At 44.2% G+C, this 17900-nt stretch overlaps 1 protein-coding gene across 1 annotated transcript in view; it reads left to right on the top strand.

Annotated features, from left to right (window-relative positions):
• The window catches only part of IP3K2 (Inositol 1,4,5-triphosphate kinase 2), a gene marked incomplete at its 5' end in the record, with an annotated part of 121455 nt that overhangs the window by 44301 nt on the left and 59254 nt on the right, over positions 1–17900 (top strand). The window contains 1 exon segment of the mRNA XM_076208552.1: positions 15778–15902. Coding sequence (XP_076064667.1) covers positions 15778–15902 — 125 coding nt within the window.

Here is a 17900-nt window from a genome sequence, read left to right as displayed (position 1 = left end):
GTGTCATTAGAGAATTGCTGTATCGGCCAGCGTATAAGACGCAACCTCGTATAAGACGGACACTAATTTTACAAGGATATTTTGTGGAAAAAGAATATGTTTTATCATACATTTACTGAAGGATATTTTAAATTACTTCTGTAGGGACAATATATGATACTGTGCATAAAATACAATATTATGACAATATACAGCATTCGTTTTTTTTACATTTAAAAACAAAAATCCCGTCTTATACGTCGGCAAATACGGTGATAGATTGTATGAGGGGATCCGCTCACGAGGACCGCAGGTCCTCCACCGAGGGATAGGACGCGACGGGGCGGTGTCTTCGAGGGCCTGTGGGGACGGCGGGGACGACGATGTGCTGTCCGTACAGTGCCAGTTCCCCGTCGACGGAGAGGGCGTCCCGGTGCTTCCAATACGGGGGGACGGAGTTGGGTAGGGCGAAGCGGTTGGACGGGAACTTGGAGGACATGCAGGTAAGCAGGTGGTCATAGGCGGGGTTTATCCATGTCACGGGGCGACGGGTTGTTCTTGCGAAGCGCTGGTGTTACCGGTGACGACGCTCCTGACGTGAGGATGAGGATGAGCGGACGAGGTCCGTCATCAACGAGAAGTGGGGCAATTTAAACGGATATGGTGTGTATTGGACGTGGCCCAGGTGACAGCAAGCATCTCCAGCGATAGGGACGTATCGGGTTTCAGCGTCCATCAGGAACCGCGAGCCACACTGGACGAGACGTTAGTGTCATTAACCGTGGTCTTGGAGGAGGGCGTACCCAATGCTGTAGAGGTGCGACGCATCCGTCTGCAGTACCACTGGCAGGGTGGGATCAAAGGGCGCCAGTACGGTCGGCGACGACAGAGCTCGCCTCACCGACAGGTGTGATGATACTTTGCTGTACCATTGAGTCAACTTCTTCCTTCACTTGATCTACGGTATCGGCCTGGGCGTGTGAGCGATGAGGGGCGCCGCGTCGGCTTTCAGTTGGATTTTCATTGGGGTACCCACCTTTCCTAGAGGGGCTGTGCGGGAATCATTCTTGGAGACCAGCACATCGCTAAATTCTCGTAGGATATGGTCGCGAGCGGCGGCCGGTGAGCTATCAACGGGTAGCGTTAGCTTGGAGCACGTGTTCGCGTATGTCACCGCCAGGATAGACTTCGAGAAATCGGGCGGGATTATGGCCAACTCCCGACAGTGGCCGAAGGAGAAGTGGGGATGTTTGGACCCCCTCGTGAACCCGTATGGCGACGGTGAAGTCCCTGTCTCCGGGCATCAAGGTAGCTCGGAAGCGTCCCGTTGCGGGAGGCATGTGAGATATGTCAGCCACATATGTCGGCGCCGAGAGCGGCGGCTGTAACTGGCTCTGGGCATCCCCAACACACCTAGGTGCCACGTGATGTCCGTACCTGTGTCAGGCAGCATAAGCAAGCTCGAGGACACGTGACAGGTGGCGGAGGGCGATTGGAGCCGTCGGATACCGGGCGGCAGGTGCCATCCTTCCCGGGGGAAGGTGTGGGGCAGGGGGCCGGGAGTCGTGGGGGTGGGGCACTGATGTGAGGGTGCGTGCGCCTGACGTGGAGTCCTTTGGCATGTCGACAAGGCGCATACGTGCGGGTCCTCCTTGGCATCCGAGACTGTCACCCTCAGTGCCTCGTGTGAGCGGCAGTTGGTCACTACCTCCTGCAGTGACATATTGCAGCAAGGGAGCTGAGGCGTTGTACGAGTTCCTCGGCTGGGTGGCGTGGCCTGCGTGGGTCGGCTGGGCCCCGTGCACGGGTTGTGCTTGTAGCGGATAGAGCTCGGCCGGGAGGCGCGTCACACTGTCGCACGGCATTTCACGGTCCAGCATGCACACTGTTGCACGACACTGCACTCACGGTCCAGCTGTACACTATCGCCTATTCGTCTAGTTCCGTATGGTTCCATGTTTCACTGTTGCAACTTGCAAGCAATGTCAGGCAATTGCAAGCAATCCTACTCACTGCGCCATGTTTACCTGCAATCCTGTATGCAGAGGCAACAGTGAAACGCGGGAGAGGGATAGCATTTATTAATCAGTGGGTTATGTGTACATGGGAGCGCTAGGTGTACATGGGAAGACAGACGGGTATCGACTGGCAGGGGGGCAACGTCTGCCGTAACGGGAAGCGTCACTGCTGGTCGGGGCACGCCACAACAGTATGGTACCCCGCTCAATGCTAGTATCCTAGGCCAAAGCACTACACCACAGTATGTATGTGTGTATGCATATATGTATGCATGTATGTATTTACTTAGTTGTATCTTACGGGAAGGTGAACTATCCTCGTGGTGCCCCATCTTTGTATATGGCAGTGTCTAGTTTGCTCTTAAATTCGTGTGTAGTTTTTGCACACACTATTGTTTTGTCCAGTTTGTTCCAGATATCCACACTGTGTGTAAAACTTTTTTTTTTTCAGGTCTTCCATAACTGGCCTTTTTGAGTTTCTTTTCATGCCCCCTTGTATTTCTCTTATCCCAATTTAGCAAGTCCTCTCTATCAACGACTTCCGTGCCTTTTATGATTCTGTAGATGGTCAGCAGGTCACCTCTTTCTCTTCATTGTTCCAAAGTCGGTAATTTCAATTTAGACAGTCTCTCCTCATATGACAGATTTGAAAGAGGGCCTTTTTTGTGGTTGCCCTCTGGATTCTTTCAATTCTCATTATATTATTTTTGGTACTGGGTGACCATAGTGTCGCAGCATACTCCAGCCTAGGCCTTATTAATGTGACTAGTACTTATTTTTAACAATTTCTTCGTCTAAGTAGGTAAACGCTACCTTTATTGATTCTCCGACAATTTTGTTTATCCGTTTATCAGGTGACATTGTCATTTGAGAGAATTATTCCCAGGTCTTTTTCAGATCCCATTTTCTTTACTTCCTTCGTTCCGGTTTTATATTGTCCTGATTTTTTTTTCTTTTTCCGAACTCCATTATGTTACATTTCTTAATGTTGAAGTCTGCTTCCCATTTCTGACTCTATTTTCAATCCTTGTAGTGATTCACAATCCGTTTCAGTATTCACTTTCCTCAGCAATTTAAACATCATGTAACATTCCACACCATAACCCATGCCATTCACATAGATAGCGAACATTATTGGAGCCAATACTGATCCCTGTGGAACTCCACTAATCACCTTCTCCAAACCTGAACTTTTTTCTCTGAGCACTATCATTTTTCTGCCATCCAAGAAATTCTCCATCCAGTTTAGTAATTTACATTGTATCCCTCCTATGTTTTCCATTTTTTTTTTTTTAAATAATTTTTTGCGGTACTTTATCGAAGGCTTTTTGTAAGTCTAGGAAAGCACAATCAGCCCATTCATCTCTTTCTTGTATCATATCTATTAGTCATGAATAGAAACTGATTAAGTTTGTGGCACATGATCCTCCCTGTCCGAATACAAATTGTCTCGAGTTTATTATATCTATATTGTTTTCTTCCAGATGTTTTATCCATCTATTCTTAATCATTTTTTCACAGATTTTGACTGCAGTGCTTGTAGGGGAGACCGGTCTTTAATTTGTTGATTCCTCTTTGTTTCCTCCTATATACATTGGTACAATATTGACATTTTTCCAGTCCTTTGGTATTTTTCCTTCTTTGAATGAGCAACTTATGTTATATATTTTGTTCATTAATTCTTCTTTACATTCTTTTAGTATCCTAATTGCAATTCCGTCTGGGCTGTGTGATTTCCTGACATCAAGGTTCGTTAACTGATCCATTATTTCTTTTTGTGTTATTACAAGCAGCGGCTTCGCCGCACCTGGCCACGCCAGGCTGCTTCGCACCCTGGGACTCCGCCCCTTTGTTAACCCAGATGTGTAAATAAAAGAAGTTTATGTAAAGCATGGTCTTTATTTAGTCACACATGTAATATTACGTTTCTTAGCTGAAGGAGGGTTGCATTTTTTGTCGTCTGTCCAGTCAGCGTATTTATTCACGCTTATTGATTTACGTTTTGGTGTCTTCTACCCGCCATCCGTGTCTTCATCACTCATACGTTTGATCTCTGTCAATATGCTTTCCAACTTCTCGCGCAATTCCCTATTCTCTTTCTTCAAAATGTCGCGCAATTCCCTATTCTCTTCCTTCAACTTGGTTAAGATGTCTTCTTCTTCAGTTTCTTCTACTACTTCGCGTTCTTCTTCTATTTCTTCTATACACACATATATACCTACACACACACATGTACACATACACATATTTATATACACATTGACATGTATGCGTCGGGGCCCCCCAGAGGATCGGCGGGGGCCCCCCAGAGGATCAGCGGGGGCTCCCAGAGGAACCGCGGGGGCCACCAGAGGAGCCGCAGGGGCCCCCAGAGGAGCCACGGGGGCCCCAAGGGAACCACGGGGGCCCCTCAAAGGAGCCATCCCATGAATTCAAGGAGACCCATGGCATGTCGTTACAAATTATACATTTCGATATAATATAGTCTACGCTTCTTCGCCGTTTCGTCTCTTGGCATCGTATCGGTAGTCGATATTGTATAATCAGTCAGCCTTACGAAAGTGTCCCCCAAACCACTGAGGTAATTTCAGAATCATTTTGAAAGATAAATGCATCTATAAGTTCCTGTGATCAGATTTTGCACCGTTTTTAACGAACTTGTTATATCCTGAGAAGTAATGCCGCATGAACGGCTCTCAATCCTCATCGGATATCGTATCGTCCGAACACTCTAATTTGTTAAACATATCGTCACTGTATTCGAGTTGTTTATATTTCTCTAGAGTTTATTTGAAGGTGATCACCTTCCTTTGAAACTCGTGTTTAGACGCCTTTACCTTAAAGGTCTTGGTATCAGCGTACAACCCAGGGAACGTTTTACTGTGCTCGTCCCTTTGTCTAGCTGCAAACACCTTATCTTCTTTGGACGTCTTCTTCGTTATACCCTTGGTAGCCATTAGCCTTTTCCATAGGTGCTTCTGTTTACGCCTCTGTCTACGCTTCTTCGCCGTTTCGTCTCTTGGTATCGCTTGGACTGCTTCGCGAGAGGTCGCTTCACGCCCTGCCCTTCGCTCGAGGCCAATCAATCGTCTCCGTTGCCGTGACGTCAGCGTTCTCGGCCAATCAGTCGTCTGCGTTTATGTGACTTCACCACTCTCGGCCAATCAGTCGTCTCCTTTGGCGTGACGTCACCACTTTCGGCCAATCAGTTGTCCCCCATTGCCGTGACGTCACGGGGTGTTACCAAAACACCACCGTGACCGAGGAAATTTAGAGACAGTTTTTATTTCATTTTGTTTTTTCTTTTTATACTTAGATTATTTCCCTTATGGGGGGTGGGGGGTCACATTTCACATCCATCATCTCAATGCTGTACTTTTTCTCTAGTGAAAACAGACTTGAAGTGATTGTTCATGACTTCAGCCATTTCTAAATAATTTGTATATTCTATATTTCCGTGGCGTAGTTTCACCATTTCCTGTTTATTTTTAAGTTTACCATTCACATATGTATAGAATAGTTTGAGTTGCTCTTTACATTTTTCTATTATGTTTTTACGTAGTTTCTTTTTTTTCCTCTGCGCACTTTTACATATTTATTTCTATGGTTGATATATATTAGCCATTTTCCAGTTTTTTAATCTTTTCCAAGCTTTATCTCTTCTGTCTTTCAACTCACTGCATCCTCTGTTGAACCAACACTTAGTATAGACCTTTTCTTGTTTCTGTCTTGGTACGCATTTATCCACTCCATTATAGATTTCCATCAAAATCATGCATTTCTCTTCCACTTGTGTCTCTTCAATGTAGAATTTTTCCCAATTCACATTTTGAAAGGATTTAGTTTCCCAAAGTCCGTTTTGTTGTTCATCTGTCTTCCTTTTCTGTATTTCTCATTTCTCTCCATATATATTTCTTCCTTTAGATCAACCTCTATTAGTATGTGGTCACTCTTCCAAAATGGTGTCCTGTATTCAGTTTTATCCATAATTTCAGGTTCTGTTATTAAATCCAGTCTTGACGGTTCTTCATTACGTCTATATATGATACTTTCTTTTACCTATTGTGTCATTGCATGTTCTATAGTTATGTCAAGTAATACATTTCCCCATAGATTCTCTCCAACAGTTACTGTCATCTCTTCCCAACAAATTTTCTTGCAGTTAAAATCTCTCTTAAGTACCAGGTTACCTTCATCCTTCAGCATGTATACATGCATGTATGTATGTATGTATGCATGTATGTATCTATGTATAGACAGGAAAAAGATGTCCAAATATATATCACAGCTCGTGTATGAGTTGCAATGAATATCTTCTAGAATATTTAAGCGCTTCTGTCATTGTCGAATGGAGAAGTTTGATCTCAAAAGCATAGAACAGAGGTGATTTTTGATCGCCGAGGGGTGAGTTGAGAGGTTAACTCACGCGTAAACGGATGCGAAGTAGCATTGCTTCATCGGGACGTATCTGTCACTTAAACAATCATTTTCATTACAGTAATTAGTTCTGGCCTACACTAACCCAGAATAATATATACGATGGAATTTTGCTCACCATTGAGTGTTTACCAGTGGGGGGGAAATCGTTGCGGTGTACAACTGTACAAGTGAAAAACAGCTGAAAGGGTTCATCGTGAATAAAATAGCCTGGCAGCAAATCATATGTCAGAGTCGTTAACAGGGCCGAGTAGGTGACAAGGAGTTCCACCCCGGCCAAAAGAAATCGCCTTACGGCGGCCAGAAGACATGCACAAATCGTGAAGACCAGTGCAAAGGGGGACGGAGATGGGTGTGGAGCCGGTTTTTATAACATCCCGTAATGGTGACAATAGCGCCGGAAGTCGGTGGCGCTGACCTTGAGCACGCCGGGATTACCCTGCAATGATCATGTCTGTACATAACGTTTGGTCACGTACGTAATACTTTGTAGTGGTTGGATTCTAGTCTCGTAGTCGCCGTTTCATTCTGTTTATATATAGACGGCATGTTTGGGTGTAAGCCGCCTTGGACTTTCAAAAACGATATTATTAAGCCGCGTCTTAAGATGCCTTTAGGTTGGGTCAGAACCTGTGCGTCAGAGTACGATGGTGCCGACATGAGACAAAGAACCTGCTTCATTACCCAGCGGAGCCTAAGGCCCTGGAGAGCCACTTGGCTTCTGACCCTGGTGACCCTGGCGAACCCAATTGCAGGGCTCCTGAGTGGGCACATACTTGTCAAGCTTGTGGTGTCTTGCCGTAAAATTTTGCGTTAGAGACCATAAGTATGTGTATAAAACGGTAATTAAACCACAAGAAAACCATATTTATGTCATTCAATATCCAGTTGTTTAAAAAAAATGAAAACAGAATGTAAATACATGACTATCGACATGTTATATAACACTTGAAAAGGGGAATTAATTTCAAATTGTTTAAGAGAAACACATTGAAAAACACATCACATGCGGAGAAAAAACGTAGTGTTTTCAATTTACGCCGACTTGCAAATCAGAAATTACAAAAGACTTACGCAAAAAAACGTAAGACTTGACAGGTATATGGGCAGCATTTGCACGGGCGTGGTTCACTCAGAACATTCTCCCTGAAATATATAGGGATGAACTGGAAGACTGAACGGGTGTTTGACAGGTACGATCGACAAGGCGGGAGAAGAAAGGTGACGTTGGACATGCTCTATAAGCTGATCATAGATTATAATTTACATACGCATACTGTGCATAACAACATTTATTAAAGCGTACAAAAAGTGAACATAACTACTTACGTGTTCATTACTGAGGATACAGTGACATAAATATACAGTTGTACATATACTCATATAGATATATATATTTTCATCTTTCCAAGCATTCATATACAACACACACAAATGTATATCATAAGTGTATATGCATCTGCACACACACACATGCATATATATATATATATATATATATATATATATATATATATATATATATATATATATATATATATATATATATATATATATATATATACTCTAAGGACTTTTTCTCCCTTATCAGGGAAGTAGCCACAGTCAAAAGCCATTTACCCACTCCCACCCATTCTACTCCCATCCACCTTTCCTACCTTTCATCTTGGCTCCTCATGGATGACAGATCATCCCTGTATCCCGCCCACCGCCCTAGACCAGAAGCAATGCAGCAAGATACAGCACATCCACAGGAACGCTTCGCTTAATCGGCGACCCCATCTCCGTCCTCTCATGTATATACTGTATATGTTTTATGTGAATATATATACACATATAAACATATGTGTATATGCACATGTATACATATATGTATATGTATATGTAATGTATTATACCTATATGTATACGTATATTCGTATATATGCAAGTAACCACTAGGAAAATGAAAACTTGGTTACCGAATGTTTTCGTCTATTTAAGACATTTTCAAAGGTACAATATAAACAAGAGAAAAAGGACATTATATACAGGTACGTACAGAACATAAAAAAAAAATAAAAAAAACTAGGGAAGGTCCACTGTGACTAGCTCAACACAGGTTGTCAGTTTACATGTTTACCACCTACAACTTTTTTAATAATAAAATTATCAAATTTATACAATTCCAAACTCACATTCATGTTGTTCTCAAACGTATTCTTAATATAGCATGATTCAATAATATTCCTCTCCATAATGTTTTTATTGAAGACAATTTTTTCAGCTTTATTCCATTCAATGCAATGATTAAAATATCTCATATGTATAAATAAGCCATTTCATATTTGTTTTATTCTGACACTATACTTATGCTGGCTTATCCTCAATTTCAAATCTTTACCAGTTTGACCTATATATTTAAAATTACATTCTTTACATGGGATGCTATAAACGCACCTTTCCTGACTTAAGGTGAATTTTTAACCAATAGGCTTTTTACATTATTGTTATTTTTAAAGACAACTTGTATCCCAAAGGTACTAGAAATATGGGAAAAACTGATAAAATTCTCATGGAATGGAAGCAAAAGTATGTTTTTATTACTGAACTTTTGTCTATGTCATTAAGCTACATGCACAATATATCATCTACATATCTATGCTAAATGACATTCTTTAGAAAAATATTTGGTAAAATATCTTTTTCAAAACAATTCCGTATACAAATTACTCAAAACTGGAGACGGGATTCCCCATTCCCATTCCAAATTTCTGCAAATAGAATTCACCAATGAATTCAGATTTTGAATCCAAAAAGCTTTGTTTAATAAAACTGATTATTGTGTGGGCAAGGGGGGTCATATCATGTTTTATTTTAATTCATCTTCTAAAAATCTTAATAAATCTAAAACTGGGACTCTGAAAAATAAACTAGTAATATAAAAACTAACAAGTTTGAAATCAAATGATATTTTGTCCATGTAACAAGTTTGAAATCAAATGATATTTTGTCCATGTAACTTGTCAATGAGGTCAACCTTGTATTTAATATGAGTGTGGGCAATAGTTCCAACAAGCGGACTTAAAAGTGACAGTAACCATATTGATAATTTATAAGTGTAAGACCCAACTGAACAAATGATAGGTCTAGCAGGATTATTAATTTTATGAGTTTTAATCAAACCATATATATATGGTAGTGAAAGAGATAACATAAGTTGTTTGATGAGGTCTTTGCATTCGTATATGATGCATATGTATATATTCATTTATCGAGTTGTATTTTACGGGAAGGGGGCTACGCTCGTAGTATCCCGTCTTTGTATCTCGCAGTGTCTAGTTTGCTCTTAAATTCATTAATGGTTTTTGCACACACTATATGTATATGCATTTGTATATACATTTGAATATTTAGGCAGTAGGTTCTCCTTTAAGCAAATTTGTATATACGTATATGTGCGTTGAAATGCATGTATGTATGGTCGTACATATGCATATATTTGTATGTACAAATATATATATATATATATATATATATATATATATATATATATATATATATATATATGTCGGCGCGGACGTTCGTCCACCGCTGACCACGTGATTCAACCCGTGATGGAGCTTGCAGTCAGCCCAGCACACCTGACCCAGGCCGGAATGTGGCGTGAGGTCATGCTTACCCTCCCAGTGCTGCCAACTATACGGGGTCACTACTGATGTGCGCATGCGCAGATCGCCACCACCCACTCTCCCTCACCCTCCCGGATGTGCAAGAGAAAAGGGCATGGAGATGGACGAACACACTTTACGGCCGTCTGCCGTTGAGGGCGGACCCCCCCCCCTCTCTTCCCAATTCCACGGAGGGAGGGCACCAGGATGCAGAAGATAGAGAGAGCCGTAGGAGACTTTGCGGACGTTGCCGTTGAGGGCGGACACCCCCCCCCCTCCCAGTTCTACAGAGGGAGGGCACCGCCTGGAGGAGACATAGGAAGAGGTGCAGCGCCCGTCCACCAAGAAGGACACAGGGGACTCGCCTGGAGGAGACCAAGGAAGAGGTGCAGCGCCCGTCCACCAAGGAGGACACAGGGGACTCGCCTGGAGGAGATCGTCTGAAGGAGAAGGAATCGACGCTCGAGGAGAATTCATCCTCGCGCCTGCAGAGCCGAGGAGTGGTGTAGTACTCATTTTGTTCTTATATTGCATAATTAGCAGGTAGTAGAGGTATATCACACTGGTGATATTTCTATTTTATACATGTTCAGATAGTTTAGTTAGTGCTCTGTGTTGATCCACAATAAAAACACGTTACCTTGTAGTTTCTTCTCTCTCGCGTCCAAATTCTCAATAATACCGAGTGCATATACAAATAAATTTGTACCCCCTGACAATCTATATATATATATATAATATATATGTGTGTGTGTGTGTGATATATACATATATTATATACATACATATATATATATATATATATATATATATATATTATAAGGATATTTGTATATTCTTATATTATGAAATAGATAATTAGTTTCATCGATGCTTTTGAATAATCAAATCCAACTATCGTAAATCTTCGAACTTAGGACTTCAAGACTGCTGTAGTGACGCGCCGCTGGTCAAAAGCAGACTGGCCGCCACACATTTTTTTTTTTTTTCTGTTCTGTATAGTTCGGGGAAAAAAATATTCCCACGGGCTTTTAAGTGAGCCCGTTTGGAGGGTGATTGACTTATGAGTGAGTGCGGGTTAAGTCACACCCACTCATACATTCACATGATGTGCATGCGTATGTGATATACGCATGCACATCCCGGTGAATGCACCCTTCATAATGATCGGTGTTTGGCGTGTTCATGTTGTCTAGTGTATACAAGTGATGATAAATTTGAATTTATAGGGGGGGCTGACACTCCACCAGCCGACGCAGTTCGTAATTACTTAAGTGGCTGCATAGGCGGCGCACAAGACCCTCAGATGTTGTCGGAGGCCCTCTCCTCAGAAAAGCAGTTGCGGGGCAATGCCGGAGGTAATGCTTGAGGGTGGCTTCAGGGTGGCTACAATGGTGGCATCTTCTTTCTTCAGGTGTTGGATTTCTCATGATCTGCCAGAAACAACGGTCCTCCAGTCGCAGACGGAAAAGCAGAGTTTCCATTTTTCTAGGTGTGGAGCGAGGAAGTACAAGGGGCTCGTAGTCTGTGACTGCCCTGTACCACCTCGCCCTTTCCGACACCTCTGCCTCCAGTCTGTGCTGAAGGAACTGTTGTACCTGATTAAGAGCCCTGGTGTGTATGCGCAACTGATTCCTGCTAAGAGGGACGACAACATCGACTTTGGGTCTTTGGCGGGCCGCTTCTGCTGCGGCGTCGGCTAGCTCGTTACCTGGGACGACCACATGGCTCGGCACCCAGTTGAGCGTAACACTCCTGCCTTGCTGATGTAGCTTCAGCAGGAGTGCTAGGATGGAGGTCAGTAGGCGTACATTGTCGCTGGGCTGTGTTGTATCTAAGCTGCCTAGCAGAGACTGTGAATCCGTGTGGATCACCACAGGATCAGTTCGTGATATTAGAGCATGCTCTAACGCTCCTTGGACAGCTATGGCCTCAGCTTGGAGAGTGGACGCATGATCAGATACTCTCCTGCCGAAGGTCAAATCATCCGTCACGAAAGCAGCCCCCGCACTACGGGGCCTGTTGGGGTCTACGGAGCCATCCGTATAGACCGCCATTCCAGGTTCCGACAGTGCGCGGATGCCTTGTAGAGGCCTGCGCTCGTACTCTTTCCTGATCACATAACTTCTTCTCAGAGAAAAGATTGATTCCGTTATGAGAGGACACCCCCGCTGCGTTTCTTCGACACACCGGATTCGACTACTAGCCGTCTTTCACCCTAGACACTAGCTCTGTCTGACGTGCTACGACCACTTCCAAATCGAAAAAGTACTGCTACCCGAGACAATTCCCCCCTTCTTTGTGGAATCTCGCTCTGGCAGGATTATGCCCAGCATAACTCTCCCTGCACGATCGGCATAGCCCATGTGGTTCTGTTGAAAATTGCCTTTACGGCGGTAGAGGTGAGACCCCTTACGTCAAGACAAGCCCGGTCTCGCACGCTCTAGGTGCACTCGGGCCTCGTATTCGATCGACTGCTTGCGAGGTAGACAGGTTACGTTAAGTGAAATAGCACCAATGCGTTAGTACACGCCCGCGTCCCCCTGCCCCTTAGATTTACGTGTTTTTTTCACGAGTTTTCTTGTGCGTACAACGACTTAGCGTTATCAGTACCGCCATGGCGGGTACTGATAACATTGCAGGCCTGACCAAACGTAGGCGTTGCGCTCCAGCTTCTGAGCCTTCATCCGATGATGAAGCTGCTGTGGTGGTGGCCCCTCCTCGTAGTGGACAAGGGTGGCTTCAGGGTGGCGGCAATGTCGACATCTTCTCTTTTCTGGCGTGGAGTTGTTCTTGATTTGCCAGAAACAACGGTCCTCCAGCCGCAGACGGAAAAGCAGAGTTTCCACTTTTCTAGGTGTGGAGCGAGGAAGTACAAGGGGCTCGTAGTCTGTGACTGCCCTGTACCACCTCGCCCTCTCTGACACCTCTGCCTCCAGTCTGTGCTGAAGGAACCGTTGTACCTGGTTAAGAGCCCTGGTGCGTAGGTGCAACTGATTTCTGCTAAGAGGGACGACAACATCGACTTTGGGTCTTTGGCGCGCCGCTTCTGCTGCGGCGTCGGCTAGCTCATTACCTGGGACACCTACGTGGCTCGGCACCCAGTTGAGCGTAACACTCCTGCCTTGCTGATGCAGCTTCAGCAGGAGTACTAGGATGGAGGTCAGTAGGCGTACATTGTCGCTGGGCTGTGTCGATTCTAAGCTGCCTAGCAGAGACTGTGAATCCGTGTGGACTACCACAGGACCAGCTCGAGATATTAGAGCATGCTCTAACGCTCCTTGGACCGCTATGGCCTCAGCTTGGAGAGTGGACGCATGATCAGATACTCTCCTGTCGAAGGTCAAACCATCCGTCACGAAGGCAGCCCCCGCACTACGGGGCCTGTTGGGGTCTACGGAGCCATCCTTATAATAGACCGCCATTCCAGGTTCCGACAGTGCGCGGATGCCTTGTAGGGCCTTCGCTCGTACTCTTTCCTGATCACATAACTTCTTCTTACTGGGAAGCTTTGTGACAACGAAGGTTGCAGGTATCGACAGCCATGGTGGTGGGGGCTTGAACTCCGGGTGTGGAGAGTCCCTACCCTTCTCAAGGAGAACGCTGGTGAGCCGGAAGGAGACCAGAAGTCCAACCGCCTGTGATAGCCAGGTATCAGAGGGGATAAAAGTACCCACCCGTCCCAGAGCTATCACAAGGCTCTGACTTAGCTCAGTTATCCTGCAAGTCGACTTGGCAAGAAAGTCAACTTGCAGCCTTCTGACCCGTGACGTTAATGAAGGTAATGAAGCCTCCATCTGGAGGTTAACAATCTTGGTCCAAGGTTGAGCTCCCAGGATAATCCTTGCTGCGGCAGTTTGGCAAGGCTCCAGGTCTTCAAGCTTGGCAGTCGCCACATTTATGAGAGCTGGGGCAGCGTAGTCCACCAGGCTGCGGACAGCTTGCACATAAAATGTGCGAAGGACCTGATGCGTGGCACCAAGCGCCTTCCCCGTCATTGCTCTCATAACTGTGGTTCTTGCCTTCAGTCTCTCCTTGAGATAGGCTGGTTCCTTCTGAAAGGTGAGCCTCTCATCAATCCAGACCCCCAGGTACTGAAACTGGTGAACCCAGTCCAGCCTAAGGTCCTGGATGGTGAGGTGCTTCCCTTCTTTCCAGAGTCTCAATGCCATGGCCTTCGATTTTGTAGGGGAGATCTTTAACCCTAACCTGCAACATTCCGTCGCTACAGCGCTTAAACAGCGTTGAGCCCTGTTGAAGCACTGCCGTTTCCCAGTAATTATGAGCGCAATGTCATCTGCATAGCAGATGACCTTGCACCCATTGGGTAGAGGTAGTTCCAGAATGTTGGAGACGAGCACATTGAACAGAGTGGGGCTGAGGACCCCCCCCCCCCCTGTGGAGTGCCATTCTCCAGCATTCTGGCCTCTGATATATGACCCTGAAAGCGTACTTTCGCAGACCGGTGACTGAGATAGTCAGCAATCCAAGAAAGCAGCTTGCCTTTTACGCCCTTGCGAGCAAGGGTGTCTAATATCACAAGTGGACTGGCCAGCTCAAACGCCTTTTCCAAATCCAAAAAGACCACGATGGACGGTGTGCCACTGAACTCGAGCTAGTCTTATATACTCGGCATAGTTGGCAAGCGTAGTCAGCAAAGACGTCCGTGCTCAACCCAAACCGGCCAATCAGGAGTTCGAAAATTCGCCGGAGACCGGCCGGCACACAACTCGAGTTAGGCCTATGTACCCGCTATAGTTGGCAAGCATAGTTGGCAAGCGTAGTTAGCAAAGACGTCCATGCTCAAACTAGACCGGCCAATCAGGAGCTCAGAAAGTTCGCCTGGCTCCCCACCAGCCTCCTTTAAAAAGAGGGGAACCTAGCCGAGACGGGCAGTTCACTCCAGGACACGACATCTCCAAGCAGCTCTCCATCCAAGCAGCACTCCTCTCCAAGCAGCTCTCCATCCAAGCAGCACTCCTCTCCAAGCAGCACTCCTCTCCAAGCAGCACTCCTCTCCAAGCAGCACTCCTCTCCATGTAGCACTCCTCTCCAAGCAGTACTCCTCTCCAAGCAGCACTCCTCTCCAAGCATCACTCCTCTTCAAGCAGCACTTCTCTCCAAGCTTCAAGTTCCCCTTCGTTCTTAGGTTACGGCCTTTCCCTTACGAGCTTAGAGATCATTAAAAAAAAAAGAAAAAAAAATTATTGTGAGTTTCATTTCCCTGGCTTGTCCGAACCATATCACAACACTGTGAGTCTAGTCTGCTACCATCTTGCCATGCAAAGGGTTCAGTACAAGTAGAACTCACTAGAAACTGTAGGCTGTGAATTGATACACAATGCAATCCTTGCAACTGAGAGTCCATCTTCTTGCCAACCCCATTAGCAGGCATGGCAGGATTTGAAAGATTCTTATTCACTTCACTGTTGTAACTATTATGAAATGAATCACTAGTTCCAATGATATCAGTGCATGTATATGTATGTATGTTTGTATCTATATGTATGAATGTATGTACATATGTACAAATGTTTGTATTTATGTATGTTTATACAAATATGATGTATGTATATATGTATGGATGTATGTATTTATGTATAATGAAAACTCTTGTAGTTATATGATGTTGCAGGAGCGTTTAGACTGCATTGCTCTAGTATGTGATTAGTAACACAATTACTCATTGGCAGGGAACTTCAAGGCAGGCAGCAAACAGGGGACCATTCTCAAGAAGCTATGTCCCACAGAGGAAAAAGCACTGGATGCCCTCATGACCGACGCTCTTCGGCAATATGTACCTCAGTTCATAGGAGTTGTAAGTATTGCTTTACTTGGGAGTATCATAGCTGGTGGTGAGTAATTTTTTGTTTGTTGTGTATTGATTTTACTTATGCACATCCATTGCTCAGCTTCAATTTAATCTGTAATGAAAGAGCAAAGTTGTTTAAATTGACACAACATGGGTAATAATTTTGCCCAAGTGTCAACATGCCACTTATGGTATGCCACCATGACTAAATTTCATAAATTAATGAAGTCATCTGGATGCACAGGGCAGTAGTTCGTGAAAGGAGACTTTCAGTTTACATACACCTTATAAAGAACAGATCCTACATCTGTTCCTCTGCCTGAGACTCACAGTGGAGTGCTCATGGTACGATCCTACATATTCAAATTCCTCAGGTGTATTACAGATATACATGGATATAGTGAGAAATGAGGTGAGGAGGAAAGTTGAGGTGGAAAAGGAGATGATAGATAGGGCTGATGAAAGAATATTAGGATGATTTGGACACATGAAAAAAATGAGTAAAAAAAAAAAAAAAGATAGTAAAAGAGGTGTGGAAGGCAGAGGTGGATGGTGTGAACTTGAGGGAATGACCGAGGATGAGATGGATATGGTGAAAGGGGTGTTGGGCAAGAGGAGAATGTCTGTTGAGCAAAGAAGGGAGAATGGCTGTGTATACATGATACTGAGGTGCAAGGAAGGAAGGGGTGGCAGGGGATAGGGAGTGGTTATGTATGAATGATACTTTGATGCAGCCCAAAGGGATTTCCCCGTCTTCTCTTTTTCTGCATGAGGGGATGGAGAAGGGATGTTGCCCATTAAGTGAAGCGGTCTTGCTGTGGATGTCTTGTGTCTTACTGCATTGCTCATGACCCACGGCAGTGGATGGAATAAAGGGATGAACCGTCATCCATGAGGAGCTAAGATGAGAGGGAGGAAAGAATGGTGGATGGGACTGGAATGGGTGGGAGTGAGTACTAGCCAGTTGACTTGGCTACCTCTCTGCTAAGGGAGAAAAAGCTCTTTTTTATTGATAGATGTATTTCAGAATTAGGAAATATGAAAGATGTGGACTGAGAGATTAATTAGAGCTTCATTCAACATAAGCATATTATTATTTGATTTTATGTTATGTATTTTAAGCATATCTTATAAACGACCTCCTCATAACCTTATTTTATCAGCGGACTCAAAAAAGAAAGAAAAAACTCAGGCAGCATAGGCAGTGCCACCCACCCAAATCTTTGGGGGCACACATTAGTTACTCTTCTGTCCACTTAGCGGAGGCCTAGCTTTCTGATGGACCCCAGGTTGATGATCGCGATGGCTGGGTTGATTACACACACAGAGTACTGAAACGGACTGTGAATCATTACAGAGAGATCTAAACAGGGTTTGGGAATAGAGTCAGAGGTGGGAAGTGGAATTCAACACTAAAAAATGTAGCATAATGGAGTTTGGAAAAAGTAAAAAAAGGATATCTGGAAGTTATAAAATTGGTGAAAAAGAAGTTAAGAAAGAGGGATCTGAAAAAGACCTGGGAGTGATCATCACAAACATATAAACAAGATTGTCGGCAAAACTTACAACTTACTAAGAGTAATAAAAGTGGTTTTTACCTACTTAGATGTAGAAATGGTAAAGGAAAAACTTGTCATAATGATAAGGCCTAAATTGGAGTATGCAGCAACACTGTGGTCACCCAATACAAAAAAAAATATAAAGATTGAGAGAATCCAGAGAGCAACTATGAGGATTGCCCCAGAACTATCAAACTCCCATATGAAGAAAGACTATTAAAACTGGAGTTGCCAACTCTGGAACAGAGGAAAGAGGTGACTTCTTGACCATCTATAGGATTATGAAGGGCATGGAAGTCATTGACAGAAAAGACTTACTAAATTGGGATAAAAGAAACACAAGAGGACATGGAAAGAAGCTTAAGAAGAATAGTTATAGAAGGGACCTGAAAAAGAACAGCTTTCCCCACAGAGTTGTGGATGTATGAAACACATTGGATGAAAA

The sequence above is a fragment of the Oratosquilla oratoria genome, chromosome 25 (assembly GCF_046742065.1).
Source record: "Oratosquilla oratoria isolate Oo_2021 chromosome 25, ASM4674206v1, whole genome shotgun sequence".
Classification (NCBI taxonomy): domain Eukaryota; kingdom Metazoa; phylum Arthropoda; class Malacostraca; order Stomatopoda; family Squillidae; genus Oratosquilla; species Oratosquilla oratoria.
Note: the sequence above shows the minus strand (reverse complement) of the source record. Positions and strands in the feature narration are given on the sequence as shown.